The 22,248-nt window shown below is 32.7% G+C and overlaps 1 protein-coding gene across 2 annotated transcripts in view; it reads right to left on the reverse strand.

Annotated features, from left to right (window-relative positions):
* The window catches only part of LOC142344494 (galactokinase-like), a 451,158-nt gene that overhangs the window by 10,867 nt on the left and 418,043 nt on the right, over window positions 1-22,248 (reverse strand). For both annotated transcript variants that reach the window (XM_075396167.1, XM_075396166.1), the window contains exons 2-3: window positions 8,709-8,794; window positions 3,285-3,473 (exon numbers count right to left, since the gene is read on the reverse strand). In XM_075396167.1, coding sequence (XP_075252282.1) covers window positions 3,285-3,473; window positions 8,709-8,782 — 263 coding nt within the window. In that variant the 5' untranslated portion in view covers window positions 8,783-8,794. The remainder of the gene's footprint in view (window positions 1-3,284; window positions 3,474-8,708; window positions 8,795-22,248) is intronic.

The following is a 22,248-nucleotide window of genomic DNA, read 5'->3' on the forward strand; positions in this document are numbered from 1 at the left end:
ACCGAGCTTCATTGTATTGGATCTAAATTCTCATGGGAAAAATAAACTCAAACATTGCCTCAAAATCTTTTCCTGCTAACACCTCAAATTCATGGCCAGAACAATGTTGTCAAAACTTAGCAACCTGCACTCAAAGGTTTAAAAAAAGCGCAAATTTTTTAAAAACGTTTTAAGATTACAAACTGTTTAAACGAAGTTTTCTAGTTCGAACGATCGCAACGTCGACAATTTGGTAAAGAAAACGGTAGCACCACAAAAGAGTCATCATAAAAGAAAGCATTCGACGCGAATTGGACTTCAATATATTGAAATCTTCTCAACTCATTTTGCACTCATTCATTTTTGTATTAGGTAAGAAGCCACAAACTGGCTGTGTTGAGTTTCTAAAATGTTCAGTTATTTAAGAAGCATAAATAGTAGACTGGTAGACCATTGCCTGGGAGACTTATAGCTGTCATGCAAACATGTATACAAAAATTACAAGAGATCATTCGCTTTTCCAATCATTTTAAATGACCCTATCTATTTTGAAATGAAAAAGAGCGCTGTATGACAAAGATAGCGCTGTACAAAAAGCCATTGAAAGGTCGCCTGAATTACTCCAGAAAATAATAAAGTGAAGCGTCTCAATGATGCTACAAAGACATAAAAATGATCGCGTTAAGCCCATATTCGACGTTTTATTTTATACTGATGGGTTTTCCAAATATTAGAAAGCCCGTCCAGCGTAGAATATATAATTCAAGATTTTTTAAATTCCGTTTTCTCCAAGGAGTTATCGAAGTTCAAAGTTTTCCGAAAATTTGACTGATTTTTGTTATTTTTGTTCACAATTTCCGTATTTTTACGCACTTTTTTTTGCCAATTTTGATGAAAATGGTTAAAATTGGTTAAAATGGTTAACAATAGTATCACAGGTTTTACCTCTAAAGAATTTTTAGTTCACTTTGTTAAAATTGGACGCATTAACACTCTCAGAAAACAGCTGACAAAACCTTTGTTAACTCAAACGAGGCTAGTTTTACCTGCGCTTTCTTTGAGATTGTTCTTGAATTAAAATTTTTGCCCGGTTTTTTGTTAATTTAACTCGATAACTATCCAAAATGCATCACTTATTTTTTCATATATCAGCTAAGATTTTATTTGACGCTATTGTGCTTTCTTATAAACTATTTTTTTCAAAAAAAAACACAGTTTTGGATGTAAATAATGTTTGTTGTTGTTATTTGATTTTGTTGTTTCTCTTGTGTCGTAGTCTTAACAATGGCAGGTTTAATCGGCCTTCTAATGAGACATTATTTAATTTTTTAGTGGATTGAGTTTAAAGCGATTTTTTAAATGGATGCACCAATTATTTTCAAACAAAATATGGATTTTTGGAAGTTTATCTCTTCCTCATTTGGCAGACAATTAAGTACAAAAAGTGGATGAGCGAACATTACCGAGCTTCATTGTATTGGATCTAAATTCTCATGGGAAAATTAAACTCAAACCTTGCCTCAAAATCTTTTCCTGCTATCACCTCAAATTCATGGCCAGAACAATGTTGTCAAAACTTGGCAACCTGCACTCAAAGATTTGAAATAAGCGCAATTTTTTAAAAAACTTTTTAAGATTACAAACTGTTTAAACGAAGTTGTCTAGTCCGATCGATCGCAACGTCGACAATTGGGTTATGAAATCGGTAGCACCATGAAAGAGTCACCAAAAAAGAAAGCATTCGACGCGAATTGGACTTCAATATTTTGAAATCTTCTCAACTCATTTTGCACTCATTCATTTTTGTATTAGGTAAGAAGCCACAAACTGGCTATGTTGAGTTTCTAAAATGTTCAGTTATTTAAGAAGCATAAATAGAAGACTGGTAAACCATTGCCTGGGAGACTTATAGCTGTCATGCAAACATGTATACAAAAATTTCAAGAGATCATTCGCTTTTCCAATCATTTTAAATAACCCTATATATTTTGAAATGAAAAAGATAGCGCTGTATGAAAAAGATAGCGCTGTACAAAAGGCCATTGAAAGGTCGCCTGAAATACTCCAGAACATAATAAAGTGAAGCGTCTCAATGATGCTACAAAGACATAAAAATGATCGCGTTAAGCCGATATTCGACGTTTTAATTTATACTGATGGGTTTTCCAAACATTAGAAAGCCCGTCCAGCGTAGAATATATAATTACAGATTTTTTAAATTCCGTTTTCTCCAAGGAGTTGTCGAGGTTCAAAGTTTTCCGAATATTTGACTGATTTTTGTTATTTTTGTTCACAATTTCCTTATTTTTACGCACTTTTTTGCCAATTATGATGGAAATGGTTAAAATTGGTTAAAATGGTTAACAATAGTATCACTGGTTTTACCACTAAAGAATTTTTAGTTCACTTTGTTAAAATTGGACGCATTAACACTCTCAGAAAACAGCTGACAAAATCTTTGTTAACTCAAACGAGGCTAGTTTTACCTGCGCTTTCTTTGAGATTGTTCTTGAATTAAAATTTTTGCCCGGTTTTTTGTTAATTTAACTCGATAACTATCCAAAATGCATCACTTATTTTTTCACATATCAATTTAGATTTTATTTGACGCTATTGTGCTTTCTTATAAACAGTTTTGGATGTAAATAATGTTTGTTGTTATTTGATTTTGTTGTTTCTCTTGTCTCGTAGTCTTAATAATGGCAGGTTTAATCGGCCTTCTAATGAGACATTATTTAATTTTTTAGAGGATTGAGTTTAAAGCGCTTTTTTAAATGGATGCACCAATTATTTTCAAACAAAATATGGATTTTTGGAAGTTTATCTCTTCCTCATTTGGCAGACAATTAAGTACAAAAAATGGATGAGCGAACATTACCGAGCTTCATTGTATTGGATCTAAATTCTCATGGGAAAATTAAACTCAAACATTGCCTCAAAATCTTTTCCTGCTAACACCTCAAATTCATGGCCAGAACAATGTTGTCAAAATATAGCAACCTGCACGCAAAGATTTAAAATAAGCGCAAATTTTTAAAAAACTTTTTAAAATTACCAACTGTTTAAACGAAGTTTTCTAGTTCGATCGGTCGCAACGTCGACAATTTGGTAATGAAAACGGTAGCACCATAAAAGAGTCAAAATGTATTAAACATCAGATCTGATAACTTTGATAAATTTCTTTTTTTTCATTCTGTAGGATGAGTTGATAATCTATGTTATTGGTGTAAATAGATCTCTAGGGTCAATTGATATAATAATGGGAAAGAGAAAAGTACCAAAATTATTTTGTGACTTGAACAGACCTACAAATTGCCTCCGTCCCCCCTTCCCCATCTGAGCCTGTGATGTTGGAAGTAGAGTTAGTGAGGCAACCAACAGCTACAGTGTACATGGGAAGAGCCATAGGGAGCACACAGCCTCCATTGTAGTCGACGTGCTCACCAATTATGTTCACGCGACCAGGGGCATAACACACCGTTAAGTCAACTTCCCTAAAATTAAAGATTACCTTAAAAACGGCCTCCATTTCTTAAAATGCCGAATCGGTGCAGTGCAGTGTACCTATACACATAGCTGGAAGTTTACATCTTTGAACTGTCGGCACACTCAAACTTGCAAGTTGTGTGTAATAAAGGAGACCAAATAATAAGACAACTAATACAACCAATTTTTGCAAAAAAAACAAAGAACTGTCTTCTACTGTTTGATCATTAACAGTATAAGAGTCACCGAAAGCATTAGCTATTCAATGAAAGAATTTTTCATTTATATAAATCTTCATCAGAAACCACAGAGACCTATCATTATTGAGAATAAGTGATTAGACAGCAACAAGTACAACAAATACATGGGAAACTCAAAAATTCACAAATATTTTCGAAAACGAACAAAGTATAATTCATAGTAAGCAATAGTAAAGACCTCTAATGATTAACCAGATTCCTTTATACATACTAAGTAACTAATCAGACTCGTCATTAATGAAATTAGGAGAATACAAAAAAGTGACATTAAAAACTCGGAAACTAAAACAAAATTGACAATATTTCTTGACAACAAGCATAGTCAAAGCCAGAGCAATCAAGAGCTTTCAAATGAAAGATAAACCGTTGAAATAAATCTCTATAAGGAACCAATGAGAAAAATAACCAATGTGATTAAATGATAAGACAAAAAGGTTCAATAAATACCCGAAAAACTCAAAAATTCAGTAAAATTTTGAAAACAAATAGTCTCAGTCATTTTTGAGGAGAAATATTGTTAAAATTGCTAGCTATGAACTCAGACCATTAGTTAGGTCAATTTATGTCTGATGATTAAACAACAAGACCTATCATTAATGGAATTAAGCCATAGGACATGAGAATTATTTCACAAAAGGCGCAAAATTCAAATTCAAATATTTTATGACTACAAATAGCGTCAAGGTCATAAAAAGCTACAGATGCCCACTGACCAATTCAATCAACTGCAAATAGACGCAATTAGAACACATATGTATCATTTCAGTACCACTTAAGAGAAGAAACTGAAAGCAGAAGTCAAATTGAGACACGTGAAAAAAATTCTCTCCGAAAATTTGTTCAAAGACCAATCTATTATTCAATTATAAAGCGTGTTTGGAAAAATCACGCCTCAGATCTACGGAATCTTTTTGGTCCCTTCACCACTTTAGCGCAACATTAGACAGCAACAAGTACAACAAATACATGGGAAACTCAAAAAGTCACAAATATTTTCGAACACGAAAAATGTATAATTCACAGTAAGCAATAGTAAAAAAACCTCTAATGATTCCCCTGATTCCTTTATACATACTAAGTAACTAATTAGACTCGTCATTAATGAAATTAAGAGAATACAACAAAGTGACATTAAAAACTCGGAAACTAAAACAAAATTGACAATATTTCTTGACAACAAGCATAGTCAAAGCCAGAGCAATCAAGAGCTTTCAAATGAAAGATAAACCGTTGAAATAAATCTCTATAAGGAACCAATGAGAAAAGTAACCAATGTGATTAAATGATAAGACAAAAAGGTTCAATAAATACCCGAAAAACTCAAAAATTCAGTAAAATTTTGAAAACAAATAGTCTCAGTCATTTTTGAGGAGAAATATTGTTAAAATTGCTAGCTATGAACTCAGACCACTAGTTAGGTCAATTTATGTCTGATGATTAAACAACAAGACCTATCATTAATGGAATTAAGCCATAGGACATGAGAATTATTTCACAAAAGGCGCAAAATTCAAATTCAAATATTTTATGACTACAAATAGCGTCAAGGTCATAAAAAGCTACAGATGCCCACTGACCAATTCAATCAACTGCAAATAGACGCAATTAGAACACATATGTATCATTTCAGTACCACTTAAGAGAAGAAACTGAAAGCAGAAGTCAAATTGAGACACGTGAAAAAAATTCTCTCCGAAAATTTGTTCAAAGACCAATCTATAATTCAATTTTTAAGCGTGTTTGCAAAAATCACGCCTCAGATCTACGGAATCTTTTTGGTCCCTTCACCACTTTAGCGCAACATTAGACAGCAACAAGTACAACAAATACATGGGAAACTCAAAAAGTCACAAATATTTTCGAAAACGAAAAATGTATAATTAACAGTAAGCAATAGTAAAAAAACCTCTAATGATTCCCCTGATTCCTTTATACATACTAAGTAACTAATTAGACTCGTCATTAATGAAATTAAGAGAATACAACAAAGTGACATTAAAAACTCGGAAACTAAAACAAAATTGACAATATTTCTTGACAACAAGCACAGTCAAAGCCAGAGCAATCAAGAGCTTTCAAATGAAAGATAAACCGTTGAAATAAATCTCTATAAGGAACCAATGAGAACAGTAACCAATGTGATTAAATGAAAAGACAAAAAGGTTCAATAAATACCCGAAAAACTCAAAAATTCAGTAAAATTTTGAAAACAAATAGTCTCTGTCATTTTTGAGGAGAAATATTGTTAAAATTGCTAGCTATGAACTCAGACCATTAGTTAGGTCAATTTATGTCTGATGATTAAACAACAAGACCTATCATTAATGGAATTAAGCCATAGGACATGAGAATTATTTCACAAAAGGCGCAAAATTCAAATTCAAATATTTTATGACTACAAATAGCGTCAAGGTCATAAAAAGCTACAGATGCCCACTGACCAATTCAATCAACTGCAAACAGACGCAATTAGAACACATATGTATCATTTCAGTGCCACTTAAGAGAAGAAACTGAAAGCAGAAGTCAAATTAAGACACGTGAAAAAAATTCTCTCCGAAAATTTGTTCAAACACCAATCAATTATTCAATTTTAAAGCGTGTTTGCAAAAATCACGCCTCAGATCTACGGAATCTTTTTGGTCCCTTCACCACTTTAGCGCAACATTAGACAGCAACAAGTACAACAAATACATGGGAAACTCAAAAAGTCACAAATATTTTCGAAAACGAAAAATGTATAATTCACAGTAAGCAATAGTAAAAAAACCTCTAATGATTCCCCTGATTCCTTTATACATACTACGTAACTAATTAGACTCGTCATTAATGAAAATAAGAGTATACAACAAAATGACATTAAAAACTCGGAAACTAAAACAAAATTGACAATAATTCTTGAAAACAAGCATAGTCAAAGCCAGAGCAATCAAGAGCTTTCAAATGAAAGATAAACCGTTGAAATATATCTCTATAAGGAATCAATGAGAAAAGTAACTAATATGATTAAATGATAAGACAAAAAGTTCAATAAATACCCGAAAAACTCAAAAATTCAGTAAAATTTTGAAAACAAATAGTCTCAGTCATTTTTGAGGAGAAATATTGTTAAAATCGCTAGCTATGAACTCAAACCATTAGTTAGGTCAATTTATGTCTGATGATTAAACAACAAGACCTATCATTAAAGGAATTAAGCCATAGGACATGAGAATTATTTCACAAAAGGGGCAAAGTTCAAATTCAAATATTTTATGACTACAAATAGCGTCAAGGTCATAAAAAGCTACAGATACCCACTGAACAATTCAATCAACTGCAAATAGACGCAATTAGGACACACATGTATCTTTTCAGTACCACTTAAGAGAAGAAACAATGAAAGCAGAAGTCAAATTGAGACACGTGAAAAAAATTCTCCGAAAATTTGTTCAAACATCAATATATTATTCAATTTTAAAAATTACGCCTCAGATCTACTGAATCTTTTTGGTCCCTTCACCACTTCAGCGCGACTAAAATCACCACTCTAATTTGACTTGCCATTGTTGTGAAGAAGTCAAAAAACATGTGAACGGTTCTTAAAAAGCGCACTAATACAACCCAAATACTTTGGATTGTAACAAGACAGAGCACCAAAACAACCCAAATTTTGTTGGAATGTAGAATGAAAAAAGAATGGCAATAATAGCTCCAGCTATCGCTTCGCGGATTCTATGAGCAATTTAGATGACGCGGCTATTAATAAGAGCAAATTAGAAAAGTGAAATAGAAAGAATGTTCAAGAAAGAAAGCACAAAAAATTGCATTCGAAAGACACACCAGAGAAAATGTCAAGCAATTGATACAAGTCAGTAAAAAGAACAAAAAACCTCCTGAGTTATCAAAATAGTCTAAATACAAGTTAGAGCAGATATTAAACCAAGCACTCTTTCTCTCTAATGCCGCATAGACCAAATGGTATTAAAGCATAACCGACTAAACGTCAGAATTGCTTCCAAACGACTAGTGCGAGCTCTAATCAATTGCAGCCTGCCTGCTCCAGTCGGGACTAAGAAGTTCAATAGTGGGCTTCAAATAATCAAATTAGAGGTAAACATATACCACTATTAAGATGTAAAGTGAAAACTGCCATTAGTTTTAGCGCCCTTCTCGTTTAACTTTCCTTAAACTGCCGCGAATTGAGTTCAGCTGCTTGAAATTGTGGTTGAAAGAGAATTTTAGATCACGCGAAAAGCAAAAAGTCAAGGGCGTAAGTTACTCGAAAAGTCAAAACTGTCAAGCGAAAATTTTGCATAAAAAATCACACATGTTTACAATAATTGCTATGAACTTCGTTCAAGAGCAATCAAACAGATACGACAAAAACTACGATGACCTGAAATAACGGGAAAAAGTAGAAAATTCGATTCGGCTTTTCAAAACAGCTAGCATCTAAGTCATCAAAAAGCAAGAAAATTCTGCAATTTTTCAAAACCAAGAAGTACATGAAGCAAACAAAATTGCGTGAGACGAGTTGTGACAAAGTAGGGGGAAGAACTTGAGATTAAAATAAAAAGCTCATATACCTTCTTCACGTCTTGGGAAATGCTTTTCTATGCGACAATAGTGATTTAGTAAGTCTTGGTAGATTATATACACGTGGAAATAACTTAAAAAAAACTCGTTGAGGAACCTTAAAAAACAGTCGTATTTTCATGGTGTACTTTTGTTTTTAAGACTCACAGAACAAAATATTATTTTCTTATGGGTAACAAAATTTCGCAAACAACTCTGAAAAAAAAGTACCAATCCGATAGAAGCATAAACTACGTAAAAGAAGTAACTGGAGGACAAAATAACTTGTCAGCAACAGATGAATACTACAAACATTTGAGAGGACTATATTGAGTTTTTTCTAACCAATAATAGAAAGGGATTGGTATCTGAGCTGTGCTATGGACAAAGTGGAAATGTATTCTGAGTTGAAAAGAACTCACTCACCCCAGACTGAATTGAGAGTTGAAGGCAGCTTTGGCTGTTGAGACCAACTGTTCTAATGTGGGCAGTTCCTCCATGCATGCAAACCTGGAAAAGATTTCAAATAAAATTAAGCATCTCTACTGAGGCAAATAGGTACATACAACAAGTTGATTATTTTTCATTGTGTTTAAATTATTTTTCATTGTGTTCAGTCGAGATTGGATTAGTACCAAAACTGATTACGAGAGTTAGTTCACTGAAAACGAAGCATTATTCATCACTGGTAAAATTACAATGCCAAGCCATAACTTTTATATCAAACATTTGATTAAAAAGAAACCGAAGAATTGAAAAGATTAGTGGCGTCGCTTGCACAATTAACGAAACAACAGAAAGAAAACGGGGCAAAAATTAGTATAATGGAGTTAGCAAGCTAGATTGAAGCCAAGAAAAGAATACAAAACCACATCGAAGATTGTCACAATTCTCTTCTCATTCAGTTAAGAAAAACCTAAAAAACCAGCAATTGGTTGCGTTTAAATCTTATAACAATGAAGACCTGTCTAACAATCAATCTATCTATAAAATTGTGAAAAAATTCACTCGGCGAAATAAAAATTGGTCACTTTGAACGCAAAATTGTTATGAATTCTCTTTCATTTTAGTTTTTAAGGGAAGTAGAAGTATATGACGCAGATAATTTGAAACAAAGGAAGTAACCGAGGAACTTAACAAAATAATGGAAACGCTTCGTTTTTAGTTGTCATGTCTTCGCAAAGCATCACTTTCTCAAATATATTATTTCCAAACTGCAACAACATTACGAAACAAAAACATGAAGGCTCGATTTTTCTGCACGCTGCAAAGAATATTCCCAGAAAGGCATTTGAAGGTATAAGATATAGCAAAATAATAAATGTGAAATCAAATGCAGAGAGGTTTGTTTTAGCGCCAAACATCGTTTTTTTTATCAAGCTGATACGAAAAAGGCTAATGTTATTTAGCTGACGTTTGAAAAACAACAGAAAGAAAATATGCGAGTTTTCGGAGGCACCAAAAAGTCTGAGAAACATTCAATTACAAATTTTAAAAAAAACAACGAAGAAACTGCAATGCTGGTTACCTGCTTAACCTGATTACAACTGACGAGTTTTGTTCCCGAATGCAATTTTTCAAAACTAAAAGATTATGAAGCAAAATTGCGCCAGAGACCACTTGTGAAAAACTAGCGGGAAGAATTTAAGATTCATATAAAGAGCTCATATACCTTCACATCTTGAGAGATGCTTTTCTATGCGACAATATTGATGTAGTAGGTTTTGGTAGAATATATAACTTGTGCAGTTAAACTAAAAACGTTGTGACACATTAAAAAACAGTAGTATTTGTAAGGTGTACTTTTGGTTAAAACACTCGCAGAACGAAACCTTTTTCATGGGTAACAAACCTGAAAATTTCGCAAACAATTCTGATAAAAAACAACCAAATCTGATAGAACATTAAACTACGAACGAGAAGTACAAAAAAGAAGACGATGTAAAAAAACTAAAGAACAATTGAGACCTGTCAACTATTAATGCTTCGGACAGAAAGAAAAAATGTTCATTCGCATTGAAATAAAATTAAAACAGTTGGAAGCGTTGTTTCTCGAAAGAAAAAGACGCAAAAATTAGTAAAATACATAAAAAAAGGCCGCCCAATTTAAAGCTAAATTATTTCAATTTGCTGTCATTAATAACTTATGGGAGCTGCATGAACAGATGAATAAAAGTCAAAATAGAACAAAAACTATGAATAGGCGGACTAGAATTGAAGTTCACGATTTTTTTGAGACAACTATTTTTAAAGTGAAATATCAAATAATCAAAAATCATCAAAAAATAGAAGGTAAGCATTAAAACTACTGACCTGTTAATTTCTAATAACAGTTGTGAAGAAATCTGAATTCATGTTAGATGTTTCTTCATTGAGTGACACACATATATGGAAAAGAATTTCAGTAGATGATGAAACGAGAAAAAAACATCAAAAATGTTTGTGATCTCTTTTTCAAATCTCAATGTAGCCCTAAAAAGTACGCAATACAGAATCGAACATTGTGGGTCGCTGTTCGGTCAACTACACGAACCAAGTGCATGCCATCGCTAAAGCATGTAACAGTTCGTAGTTTTTCAGGTTCTATATGAAATACCTCCATAAATTTTTGAGTTTCCAAAAAAAATGTCATTAACAATTAACCAGCCATAGACAATTAACCAGCCATAGACATACCCAACTGATTTTCTCCCTGTTTCTCACTACTACAACAAATATTTAAAATAATCTGAACCTCGGATAAAAAAAAGTTTAAACGGGGCGAAACAGGTTGAAAATTCATAAAAGGGTTAAAAATCAGCTGAAAATTTGTCTCGAAAAGCGGGAACTTCTGTCTTTCTCAATATTTACGATATTCGTTTTTCTTAGACACCTTCAAAAACAAAAGATTAGTCATCCAACTTGATTGAAACTTGAGCAGCATTTAGCGACATTTGATCTAAAATCAAGGCAAAATGCCTCAAATTATGGGCCAAAGTTGGTGCCGAAAGTTTGCAAAATGTGGGAACATTAATTGGGAATCAGAAGTTCCCGAAATTTTGAAATCACCTATAAATATTGAGTATTTGAAGAAGCGTAGACAAACAAATATCCCACCAACTCTCAACAAAATAGATCACAAGATAAAATAGTTAATTGAAATTAAGGTCAATACTTTATAGGCAGTACCAAAAATCGGAGAATTTAAAGTTTTGAGTTTATATAAAAATTATTTGAATCTTTCAATGCAGTAACCTATAAACCAATTTTGCCAAATAGAAACAACTCCCAGCTCGCGTTCCTTTTTATTGTTGCACACCAATTCAGTGGGGGAGGAATTACATGCTCAGCAGGGTCTTTTTATTCAGTAAACTTTTGCCAATCAATGTATTCATTGTACAGAGTTGTGAGTTCTTTAGAGAGTTTGTCAAACGTAGAATATTAAAAGGAAAAAAATTCCAAATATCTCTTTTTAAGAGGTGTAGGTGTTGTGAACGTAAGGCTCACTTCTATTGTTTTGCTCACATTTTTTAGTAGTTTTCTTTTCTAGAAGTTTGATCAATTTTGATAAAAAGAAAGATAAAATTGTGAAAGATGGTATTATTAGTTTTATGTTTAAAGATAAAAGGGAGTTGCTGATTTCTTTCAACCGACCCTTTTGGAAAAAAGTTGCCGAGTTTTTTTCAATTCTTAAGGAAAAAGGGCACCAAATATGATTTGGTAGCCCACTTTGAGTCCAGACATGTAGTTCAGGCACAAAAATTGCTGACACAATGTTCCTCTACTCAGATGAGAGCTCTTTTCACCTCCAGTTCCGACGAAAGTGTTCTAGAATTAACAATTTGACGGTCCTTCAATATTAATGTCACATAATGTCAAGTAATAATGTCAGTAATATTATCAAAAATGCATGCTTTATTTTTGATATATTAGGACTTTTGGTTGCCAAAAAATTTATTCTGCAATTATTTCAAGCAATTATAATTTTTGAGAGACGCGCAAATGTTTTTTTTTTTCAGGAACAAAAGATTCTGATTGTATTTTGGCTCAATTCTTTGTAAAAATCCTTTTCATTTTTTTTCTCATCCCAATTTCAAGCAAGTCTGTTTTCATGTAGAAATTTAATCAATAAATGAACCCATTAATCTAAGAAATAGGCCCAATAAAAATATTCTGCTTTCTGAGAAAAACTAGATTTTAGGTCTCTTACAGTGTTTTCGTAAATTTATAATGAAATTCTTTATAAATCAGCTTATAATGAGTTTCACCAGCATTTGTTGCTCTTTTAAAAATTTCATGCTTGCGTCTAATTAATCGTAAGTCCTACTCGCTATCTAAGGAGATATTAGTGAAAAAATCTAATAATTTCAGCTGATACCTAATGTTATCGCTGATTCAAATCGATCAATTAAATTTGAACAAATTACTTTGTCCAATTAGCTATTTCGTTAACATTTAGAGCAATTAATTGTTATAATTGACAAGCAACAATAGCAAGGGTTGAGTTCGTCTAGTCGTGGAATTTAACAATCCAAAAAAATTTGCATTTTAATGAGTGCTGTCCTTTTTAAGAGGTGTTTTGCTTACTTCCATTGTTTTGCTCACATTTTTAGTAATTTTCGTTTCTAGAAGTTTGATCAATTTTGACAAAAAAGAAAGATAAAACTGTAAAAGATGGTATTAATAGTTTTATGTTTAAAGATAAAATGGGGTTGCTGATTTCTTTCAACCGACCCTTTTAGAAAAAAGTTGCCGTTTTTTTCAATTCTTATGGAAAAAGGGCACCAAATATGATTTGGTAGCCCACTTTGAGTCCAGACATGTAGTTCAGGCACAAAAATTGCTGACACAATGTTCCGCTACTCACATGAGAGCTCTTTTCACCTCCAGTTCTGACGAAAGTGTTCTAGAACTAACAATTTGACGGTCCTTCAATATTTTTCAATATTAATGTCAAATAAAGTCAAGTAATAATGTCAGTAATATTATCAAAAATGCATGCTTTATTTTTAATGTATTAGGACTTTTGGTTGCCAAAAAATTTATTCTGCGATTATTTCAAGCAATTATAATTTTTGAGAGACGCGCAAATGTTTTTTTTTCAGGAACAAAAGATTCTGATTGTATTTTGGCTCAATTCTTTGTAAAAATCCTTTTCATTTTTTTTCTCATCCCAATTTCAAGCAAGTCTGTTTTCATGTAGAAATTTAATCAATAAATGAACCCATTAATCTAAGAAATAGGCCCAATAAAAATATTCTGCTTTCTGAGAAAAACTAGATTTTAGGTCTCTTACAGTGTTTTCGTAAATTTATAATGAATTCTTTATAAATCAGCTTATAATGAGTTTCACCAGCATTTGTTGCTCTTTTAAAAATTTTATGCTTGCGTCTAATTAATTGTAAGTCCTACTCGCTATCTAAGGAGATATTAGTGAAAAAATCTAATAATTTCAGCTGATACCTAATGTTATCGCTGATTCAAATCGATCAATTAAATTTGAACAAATTACTTTGTCCAATTAGCTATTTCGTTAACATTTAGAGCAATTAATTGTTATAATTGACAAGCAACAATAGCAAGAGTTGAGTTCGTCTAGTCGTGGAATTTAACAATCCAAAAAAATTTTCATTTTAATGAGTGCTGTCCTTTTTAAGAGGTGTTTTGCTTACTTCCATTGTTTTGCTCACATTTTTAGTAATTTTCTTTTCTAGAAGTTTGATCAAATTTGCCAAAAAAGAAAGATAAAACTGTAAAAGATGGTATTATTAGTTTTATGTTTAAAGATAAAAGGGAGTTGCTGATTTCTTTCAACCGACCCTTTTGGAAAAAAATTGCCGAGTTTTTTTTTCAATTCTTAAGGAAAAAGGGCACCAAATATGATTTGGTAGCCCACTTTGAGTCCAGACATGTAGTTCAGGCACAAAAATTGCTGACACAATGTTCCTCTACTCAGATGAGAGCTCTTTTCACCTCCAGTTCCGACGAAAGTGTTCTAGAATTAACAATTTGACGGTCCTTCAATATTAATGTCACATAATGTCAAGTAATAATGTCAGTAATATTATCAAAAATGCATGCTTTATTTTTGATATATTAGGACTTTTGGTTGCCAAAATATTTATTCTGCAATTATTTCAAGCAATTATAATTTTTGAGAGACGCGCAAATGTTTTTTTTTTCAGGAACAAAAGATTCTGATTGTATTTTGGCTCAATTCTTTGTAAAAATCTTTTTCATTTTTTTTCTCATCCCAATTTCAAGCAAGTCTGTTTTCATGTAGAAATTTAATCAATAAATGAACCCATTAATCTAAGAAATAGGCCCAATAAAAATATTCTGCTTTCTGAGAAAAACTAGATTTTAGGTCTCTTACAGTGTTTTCGTAAATTTATAATGAATTCTTTATAAATCAGCTTATAATGAGTTTCACCAGCATTTGTTGCTCTTTCAAAAATTTTATGCTTGCGTCTAATTAATCGTAAGTCCTACTCGCTATCTAAGGAGATATTAGTGAAAAAATCTAATAATTTCAGCTGATACCTAATGTTATCGCTGATTCAAATCGATCAATTAAATTTGAACAAATTACTTTGTCCAATTAGCTATTTCGTTAACATTTAGAGCAATTAATTGTTATAATTGATAAGCAACAATAGCAAGAGTTGAGTTCGTCTAGTCGTGGAATTTAACAATCCAAAAAAATTTGCATTTTAATGAGTGCTGTCCTTTTTAAGAGGTGTTTTGCTTACTTCCATTGTTTTGCTCACATTTTTAGTAATTTTCTTTTCTAGAAGTTTGATCAATTTTGACAAAAAAGAAAGATAAAACTGTAAAAGATGGTATTAATAGTTTTATGTTCAAAGATAAAATGGGGTTGCTGATTTCTTTCAACCGACCCTTTTAGAAAAAAGTTGCCGTTTTTTTCAATTCTTATGGAAAAAGGGCACCAAATATGATTTGGTAGCCCACTTTGAGTCCAGACATGTAGTTCAGGCACAAAAATTGCTGACACAATGTTCCGCTACTCACATGAGAGCTCTTTTCACCTCCAGTTCTGACGAAAGTGTTCTAGAATTAACAATTTGACGGTCCTTCAATATTAATGTCACATAATGTCAAGTAATAATGTCAGTAATATTATCAAAAATGCATGCTTTATTTTTGATATATTAGGACTTTTGGTTGCCAAAAAATCTATTCTGCAATTATTTCAAGCAATTATAATTTTTTAACAGACGCGCAATTGGTTTTGTTCAGAGAAAAAAAAATCCGATTGTATTTTGGCTCAGTTCTTTGCAAAAATCCTTTTCAAGTTTCAATCAAGTCTGTTTTTATGTAGAAATTTAATCAATAAATGAACCCATTAATCTAAGAAATAGGCCCAATAAAAAAAATTCTGCTTTCTGAGAAAAACTATAGATTTTAGGTCTCTTACACAGTGTTTTCGTAAATTTATAATGAAATCTTTATAAATTAGCTTATAATGAGTTTTACCTGCATTTGTTTTTATGCTTGCGTCTAATTAATCGTAAGTCCTAATCGCTATCTAAGGAGATATTAGTGAAAAAATCTAATAATTTTAGCTGATACCTAAAGTTATCGCTGATATAAATCGATCAATTAAATTTGATCGGATTACTTTGTCCAATTAGCTATTTCGTTAACATTTAGAGCAATTAATTGTTATAATTGACAAACAACAATAGCAGGAGTTGAGTTCGTCTAGTCGTGGAATTTTACAATCCTAAAAATTTTGCATTTTAATAGGTGCTGTCCTTTTTAAGAGGTGTAGGTTTGTGAACGTAAGGCTCACTTCCATTGTTTTGCTCACATTTTTTAGTAATTTTCTTTTCTAGAAGTTTGATCAATTTTGCTAAAAAGAAAGATAAAATTGTAAAAGATGGTATTATGTTTTATGTTTAAAAATAAAAGGGGAGTTGCTGATTTCTTTCAACCGACCCCTCTGGAAAAAAAGTTGCCGCGTTTTTTCAATTCTTATGGAAAAAGGGCACCAAATATGATTTCGTAGCCCATTTTGAGTCCAGACATGTAGTTCAGGCACAAAAATTGCTGACACAATGTTCCTCTACTCAGATGAGAGCTCTTTTCACCTCCAGTTCTGACGAAAGTGTTCTAGAACTAACAATTTGACGGTCCTTCAACATTTTTCAATATTAATGTCAAATAATGTCAAGTAATAATGTCAGTAATATTATCAAAAATGCATGCTTTATTTTTAATATATTAGGACTTTTGGTTGCCAAAAAATCTATTCTGCAATTATTTCAAGCAATTATAATTTTTTAACAGACGCGCAATTGGTTTTGTTCAGAGAAAAAAAAATCCGATTGTATTTTGGCTCAGTTCTTTGCAAAAATCCTTTTCAAGTTTCAATCAAGTCTGTTTTTATGTAGAAATTTAATCAATAAATGAACCCATTAATCTAAGAAATAGGCCCAATAAAAAAATTCTGCTTTCTGAGAAAAACTATAGATTTTAGGTCTCTTACACAGTGTTTTCGTAAATTTATAATGAAATCTTTATAAATTAGCTTATAATGAGTTTTACCTGCATTTGTTTTTATGCTTGCGTCTAATTAATCGTAAGTCCTAATCGCTATCTAAGATATTAGTGAAAAAATCTAATAATTTTAGCTGATACCTAAAGTTATCGCTGATATAAATCGATCAATTAAATTTGATCGGATTACTTTGTCCAATTAGCTATTTCGTTAACATTTAGAGCAATTAATTGTTATAATTGACAAACAACAATAGCAGGAGTTGAGTTCGTCTAGTCGTGGAATTTTACAATCCTAAAAATTTTGCATTTTAATAGGTGCTGTCCTTTTTAAGAGGTGTAGGTTTGTGAACGTAAGGCTCACTTCCATTGTTTTGCTCACATTTTTTAGTAATTTTCTTTTCTAGAAGTTTGATCAATTTTGCTAAAAAGAAAGATAAAATTGTAAAAGATGGTATTATGTTTTATGTTTAAAAATAAAAGGGGAGTTGCTGATTTCTTTCAACCGACCCCTCTGGAAAAAAAGTTGCCGCGTTTTTTCAATTCTTATGGAAAAAGGGCACCAAATATGATTTCGTAGCCCATTTTGAGTCCAGACATGTAGTTCAGGCACAAAAATTGCTGACACAATGTTCCTCTACTCAGATGAGAGCTCTTTTCACCTCCAGTTCTGACGAAAGTGTTCTAGAACTAACAATTTGACGGTCCTTCAACATTTTTCAATATTAATGTCAAATAATGTCAAGTAATAATGTCAGTAATATTATCAAAAATGCATGCTTTATTTTTAATATATTAGGACTTTTGGTTGCCAAAAAATGTATTCTGCAATTATTTCAAGCAATTATAATTTTGTAACAGACGCGCAAATGGTTTTGTTCAGAGAAAAAAAATTCCGATTGTAATTTGGCTCAATTCTTTGCATAAATCCTTTTCAATTTTAATTCACCCAAGTTTCAAGCAAGTCTGTTTTTATGTAGAATTTTAATCAATAAATGAACCCATTAATCTAAGAAATAGGCCCAATAAAAAAATTCTGCTTTCTGAGAAAAACTATAGATTTTAGGTCTCTTACACAGTGTTTTCGTAAATTTATAATGAAATCTTTATAAATTAGCTTATAATGAGTTTTACCTGCATTTGTTGCTCTTTTTATAATTTTATGCTTGCGTCTAATTAATCGTAAGTCCTACTCGCTATCTAAGGAGATATTAGTGAAAAAATCTAAAAATTTTAGCTGATACCTAAAGTTATCGCTGATATAAATCGATCAATTAAATTTGATCGGATTACTTTGTCCAATTAGCTATTTCGTTAACATTTAGAGCAATTAATTGCTATAATTGACAAGGAACAATAGCAGGAGTTGAGTTCGTCTAGTCGTGGAATTTTACAATCCTAAAAACTTTGCATTTTAATAGGTGCTGTCCTTTATTTGAAAATGCTTTTTTGCCTTCTTCGATTTTCAACGTTTATTACAGACCAGAATGATTTCAAACTAAAATTCAGTTTTCTACAAATCAAATTTACGTACAAATGAGGGCAGTTGAAGATACATTATAGTTTCAGAGTAAATTTTATCGTTTTCTTGGCTTCAATTGTGATTTCAATTCTTCGTGAAATTTTGAGGTCTGCCTGCATCCGTTATTTCATATTATGGTCTTTTGATTTAGTCTTGCTGGCGTTAGTTTTGTTTACTATTTTTTGTTGAAAGCTAATGGTTGTTATGACTCATGGTCCATGCGAAACTTGCGTTTTTGGTTTTTGCCTGTATTAGTTCTTTTTGTTGTAGTATCACATTCTGTATAATTACAGGTCCCAATGGCTTCCTATGTATGTATAAATTTCAAGATTTGGTTCTTTCAGTTAATAGCTAATGGTTTTGATCACTTTAAAATTAATTGATTTCAAAAAGTTTAAACGTATTTTTTAACATTGTCCCTTTTGTTTTTGTCAACTTGTTAAATATTCTCAATAAAGATAGGTCCCATATATTGTCTGGTGAAACGCATATCAATTTGTTCACTTTAGATTTCACGTGAAGCTATTTTGGCGTTTTCTATTAAGTTTTTTCTTCTGATTTATCGACATTGATTTTTTTGTTGCAATTAAAGTTTTTATTTGATTTTGTTGTTTGCCTTGTCCCTGATTCTCTTTGATGATAGGTATCATCGGCCCTCTAATGATGCATTATTTAATTTTTAGTGGATTGAGTTTAAAGCAATTTTTAAGTGGATACATCAATTATTTATAAACAAAATTTCTAAAAGTTTTCTATCTCTTCCTCATTTGGCAGACAATTAAGTCAAAATTGTTGTTGAGTTGGGTCAGAAGATTATGTGCGGACGCACATTACCGAGCCTCTTGTTCCACAGTTGAAAATTAAAACACAAGAATTCTACGTTGAGTAGGTGTTCCTCCGAAAGACTTGTCCAGACTCTTATTATCCAGACTCTTGTCTGATTTGGAACTGGCTCATCCCATGGGTAAAAGGAGTTATAGTTGAGGATAGAAAATACAGATATTTGGGGAACCAAATTTAATTGATCACTTTTGAGCAGTTTCATTCAAGTCTCCATGCACTGCACAAGTTTAACCGTTAACTGCCTCGCCTTTTCTTGGGCAACACCCTCATTAAGTAATAATGAGGCTGCATCCTATGATGATTCATTAATCAATACGGTTAATAGTCTAACAATCGAGCTTCCCTTAGGTCTTGTTGAACACATTTTACACTTAAGATACATACTCATGTTTTCGGATGAAAGCACAGATGGTTAAATGTGGCATATAAATCTCTGTTGCATCCAAGTCGCCTAAAGCGAATAGAATGATTATGCAGAAAATAGTTATCCATTTTCACTTTCTCATGAAACTCGTGTACATTTTTGAGTTCTACCAAAGCAATTGTTGCCTATCAAAGGTCAAGTACTTTTTGGAAAACAATGCTTCAGAACAAATTAACTTAAGAATAATTCACCAATTATGAAGCAAATGATTTCTGCCTGAATGAACAAATAATCGACAAAAAATCGAAACATCTGTCTGCTTGAAGGCTAACTTAGCCGCATTTGGAAACTATCTACTTTTATTGTGGCTGAGTTATCTGAATGACGTTAAATTCTTTTGAGATAAATTAACATTCAGTAATTCGCTCGTTCCCAATCTGAGACGAAATGTCTCTCCATATCACATTCTTTCTAGGAGTAACATGTATCTCTATCTATGCAAACTCACCAAATATACATTTGTCAAATTTAGTCTACGATTGCTCACGGCACATTTAGCTCTTCATAGGACAAGGGAAGGCCGGCCGGGACTGCGAATAGGATTTCACTTGTAGCATTTGACAGTAAGTAGTGATGCAAAACACACCTTATCGCATGCGCAAAACATCACATTTCCACAGATAACCAGACATTACACATTAGAGACAGACGCACGTGTATCGACCCACGCAATTGCCTTTGGGTGCCAAGGGAGGGAGAGGAGAATGAATGGGAAAGAATACCAACTTTACATAAATAACATCCAATCCCCAATACGCCCATGGACTCTCCAACCCCCTCCCCCTCCCCCCCCCCCCCCGCCCATGTGACCAATCCTGTCTATTTCAACAAGACACTACCCCAGATTAGCATCTATTTAGGGGTAATGTAGTTAAATCTCAGACTAACACGACAACCACTTAAGGGTAAAAAGTACGCAGACACGACTTAAGTACACCGTCAGTGTGTTTCAAAATCAATCACTGGTTATAAACATTTTGTGTCGTTGAAAAATTTAAAAAGAGTTGCGTGAAATTATATCGTACGGAAGTACAGGTTACGTCACTTTGCTTGTAGTCTCTGACAACTTCTGGCGTTAAGCATCGATTTCTATTGCAGAGTAACGTGACCTTGTTTAAAACACGAAAAGTGCTCGCTGTAAAATGACAAAGTTCATGGAAGTCAAACTTCTGGCTACGTATAGAAAAAACTCTAGTATAACTTCTGGCACTGCAGACTTTTGGCATTTTAAAATGTGCACGTGAGTGTTTTAAAGACTTTAATCACATAGAAAATGAAAAGATAGTAGGCCGCACCTTTAACTTTAAATGTGCTACTAGTTAAACTGCTCTATCAGATTCTAGAATGATGTCATATCAATACAAAGCCAAATTCTAGAATGACGCATTTTGTTGTACACAATGCCAAACTGCAAAGTGCGTGTTTTACGCCTACGTTACGTGACTGTCCTAAAGTCAGCCTCGAAATTCTGTCTAATCTCTGGGACCTCTCTCCTGGTGGTTTTCAAGTAATGTCAAATGCAGCGTCATGTAAATATCAGAGTCAGAGTGAGGTAACCTATACAGCTGCAATGATGACAAGATACGAAAAAATAATCTTTGAATTCAGATGGCCCATTTAGCAGCTAACAAAAAAAACTCAAATTTGGAATTTAAATTCAAGATATTTTTATCTTCACAGGATGCAAAAGGCAAACTCAATTGGAGATGATCCATTTAGCATCTAGTAATCATCTCAAAGCCCTAATCCAAGCTCTTGGGTATGCCATCTCAGTATAACTTAATTGACAGACCAAATATTAAATAATTGCTGATAGTTATTAGCCAGTCCTCCTGCCAGCTCTAAAACTCAACCACAATCACACTATGGCAGCACAGCTTCTCTCCTCCACTTGCCTTATCTTGCTTTAGTTATAAATATTTGAAAGAATGGACACTGGAAACTTTGCAAAAAACACCTTTAGCGACATTAAAATTCACTCCTCGACAGAAAAGAAGCTACAAAATATGAGGCCAGGAGGCTGGGAACGTTAAAAGCACAACTAAATTATAAAAATGATATTGCGGTGGTGGTGGTGATGGTATTAGCACAAGTAAAAATAATAGCAGAAAGAATATCTCTGCGCTGCAACTTTTCTACCTGTAAACAGAAAAAGAGAAGACAGGTCTAAATTTTGAATTTTTCTCCGCCTACGTCTAAACTTTTCAACCAAAGAGACACAGAGTAAAAATGTTGCTGACCGACATCTTTCCCTCCAGCTTATCAACTACTGTCTTCTTTTTCTCCTCTCACTTCTTTCAATATAACTCCCAATCAATTGTCATCAAAAATTAATTCCACTCAAAAATTGCTTGCCCCCAAATAGTCCTGCAAAGTGACACGTCCAAACGCAAAAAGGTAAGAATACTATTTTTTTAAAACTTCTATTAACAGTTTCTTCCACTGTTAAACTTTCTTTGCTTATTTCGTTCAAGATTTTTTCTCACCAACTGACTTGTAATTTGCATAAAGTTTTTCCCATAAAGAGATTTTCCCATTATAACCCTCTACAAAATCATAGCCCCATTATGGTATATTTCCGGTAATTGGGCGGCGGGAGGGGAAGCTATGCATTGTATGCATACTATGGGGGGGGGGGGGTATAATGCGAAAAACTCAGCAGAAGTTCAGTCTGA

Source organism: Convolutriloba macropyga, chromosome 8 (genome assembly GCF_964194025.1).
Source record: "Convolutriloba macropyga chromosome 8, txConMacr16.3, whole genome shotgun sequence".
NCBI classification, from domain to species: Eukaryota; Metazoa; Xenacoelomorpha; order Acoela; family Convolutidae; genus Convolutriloba; species Convolutriloba macropyga.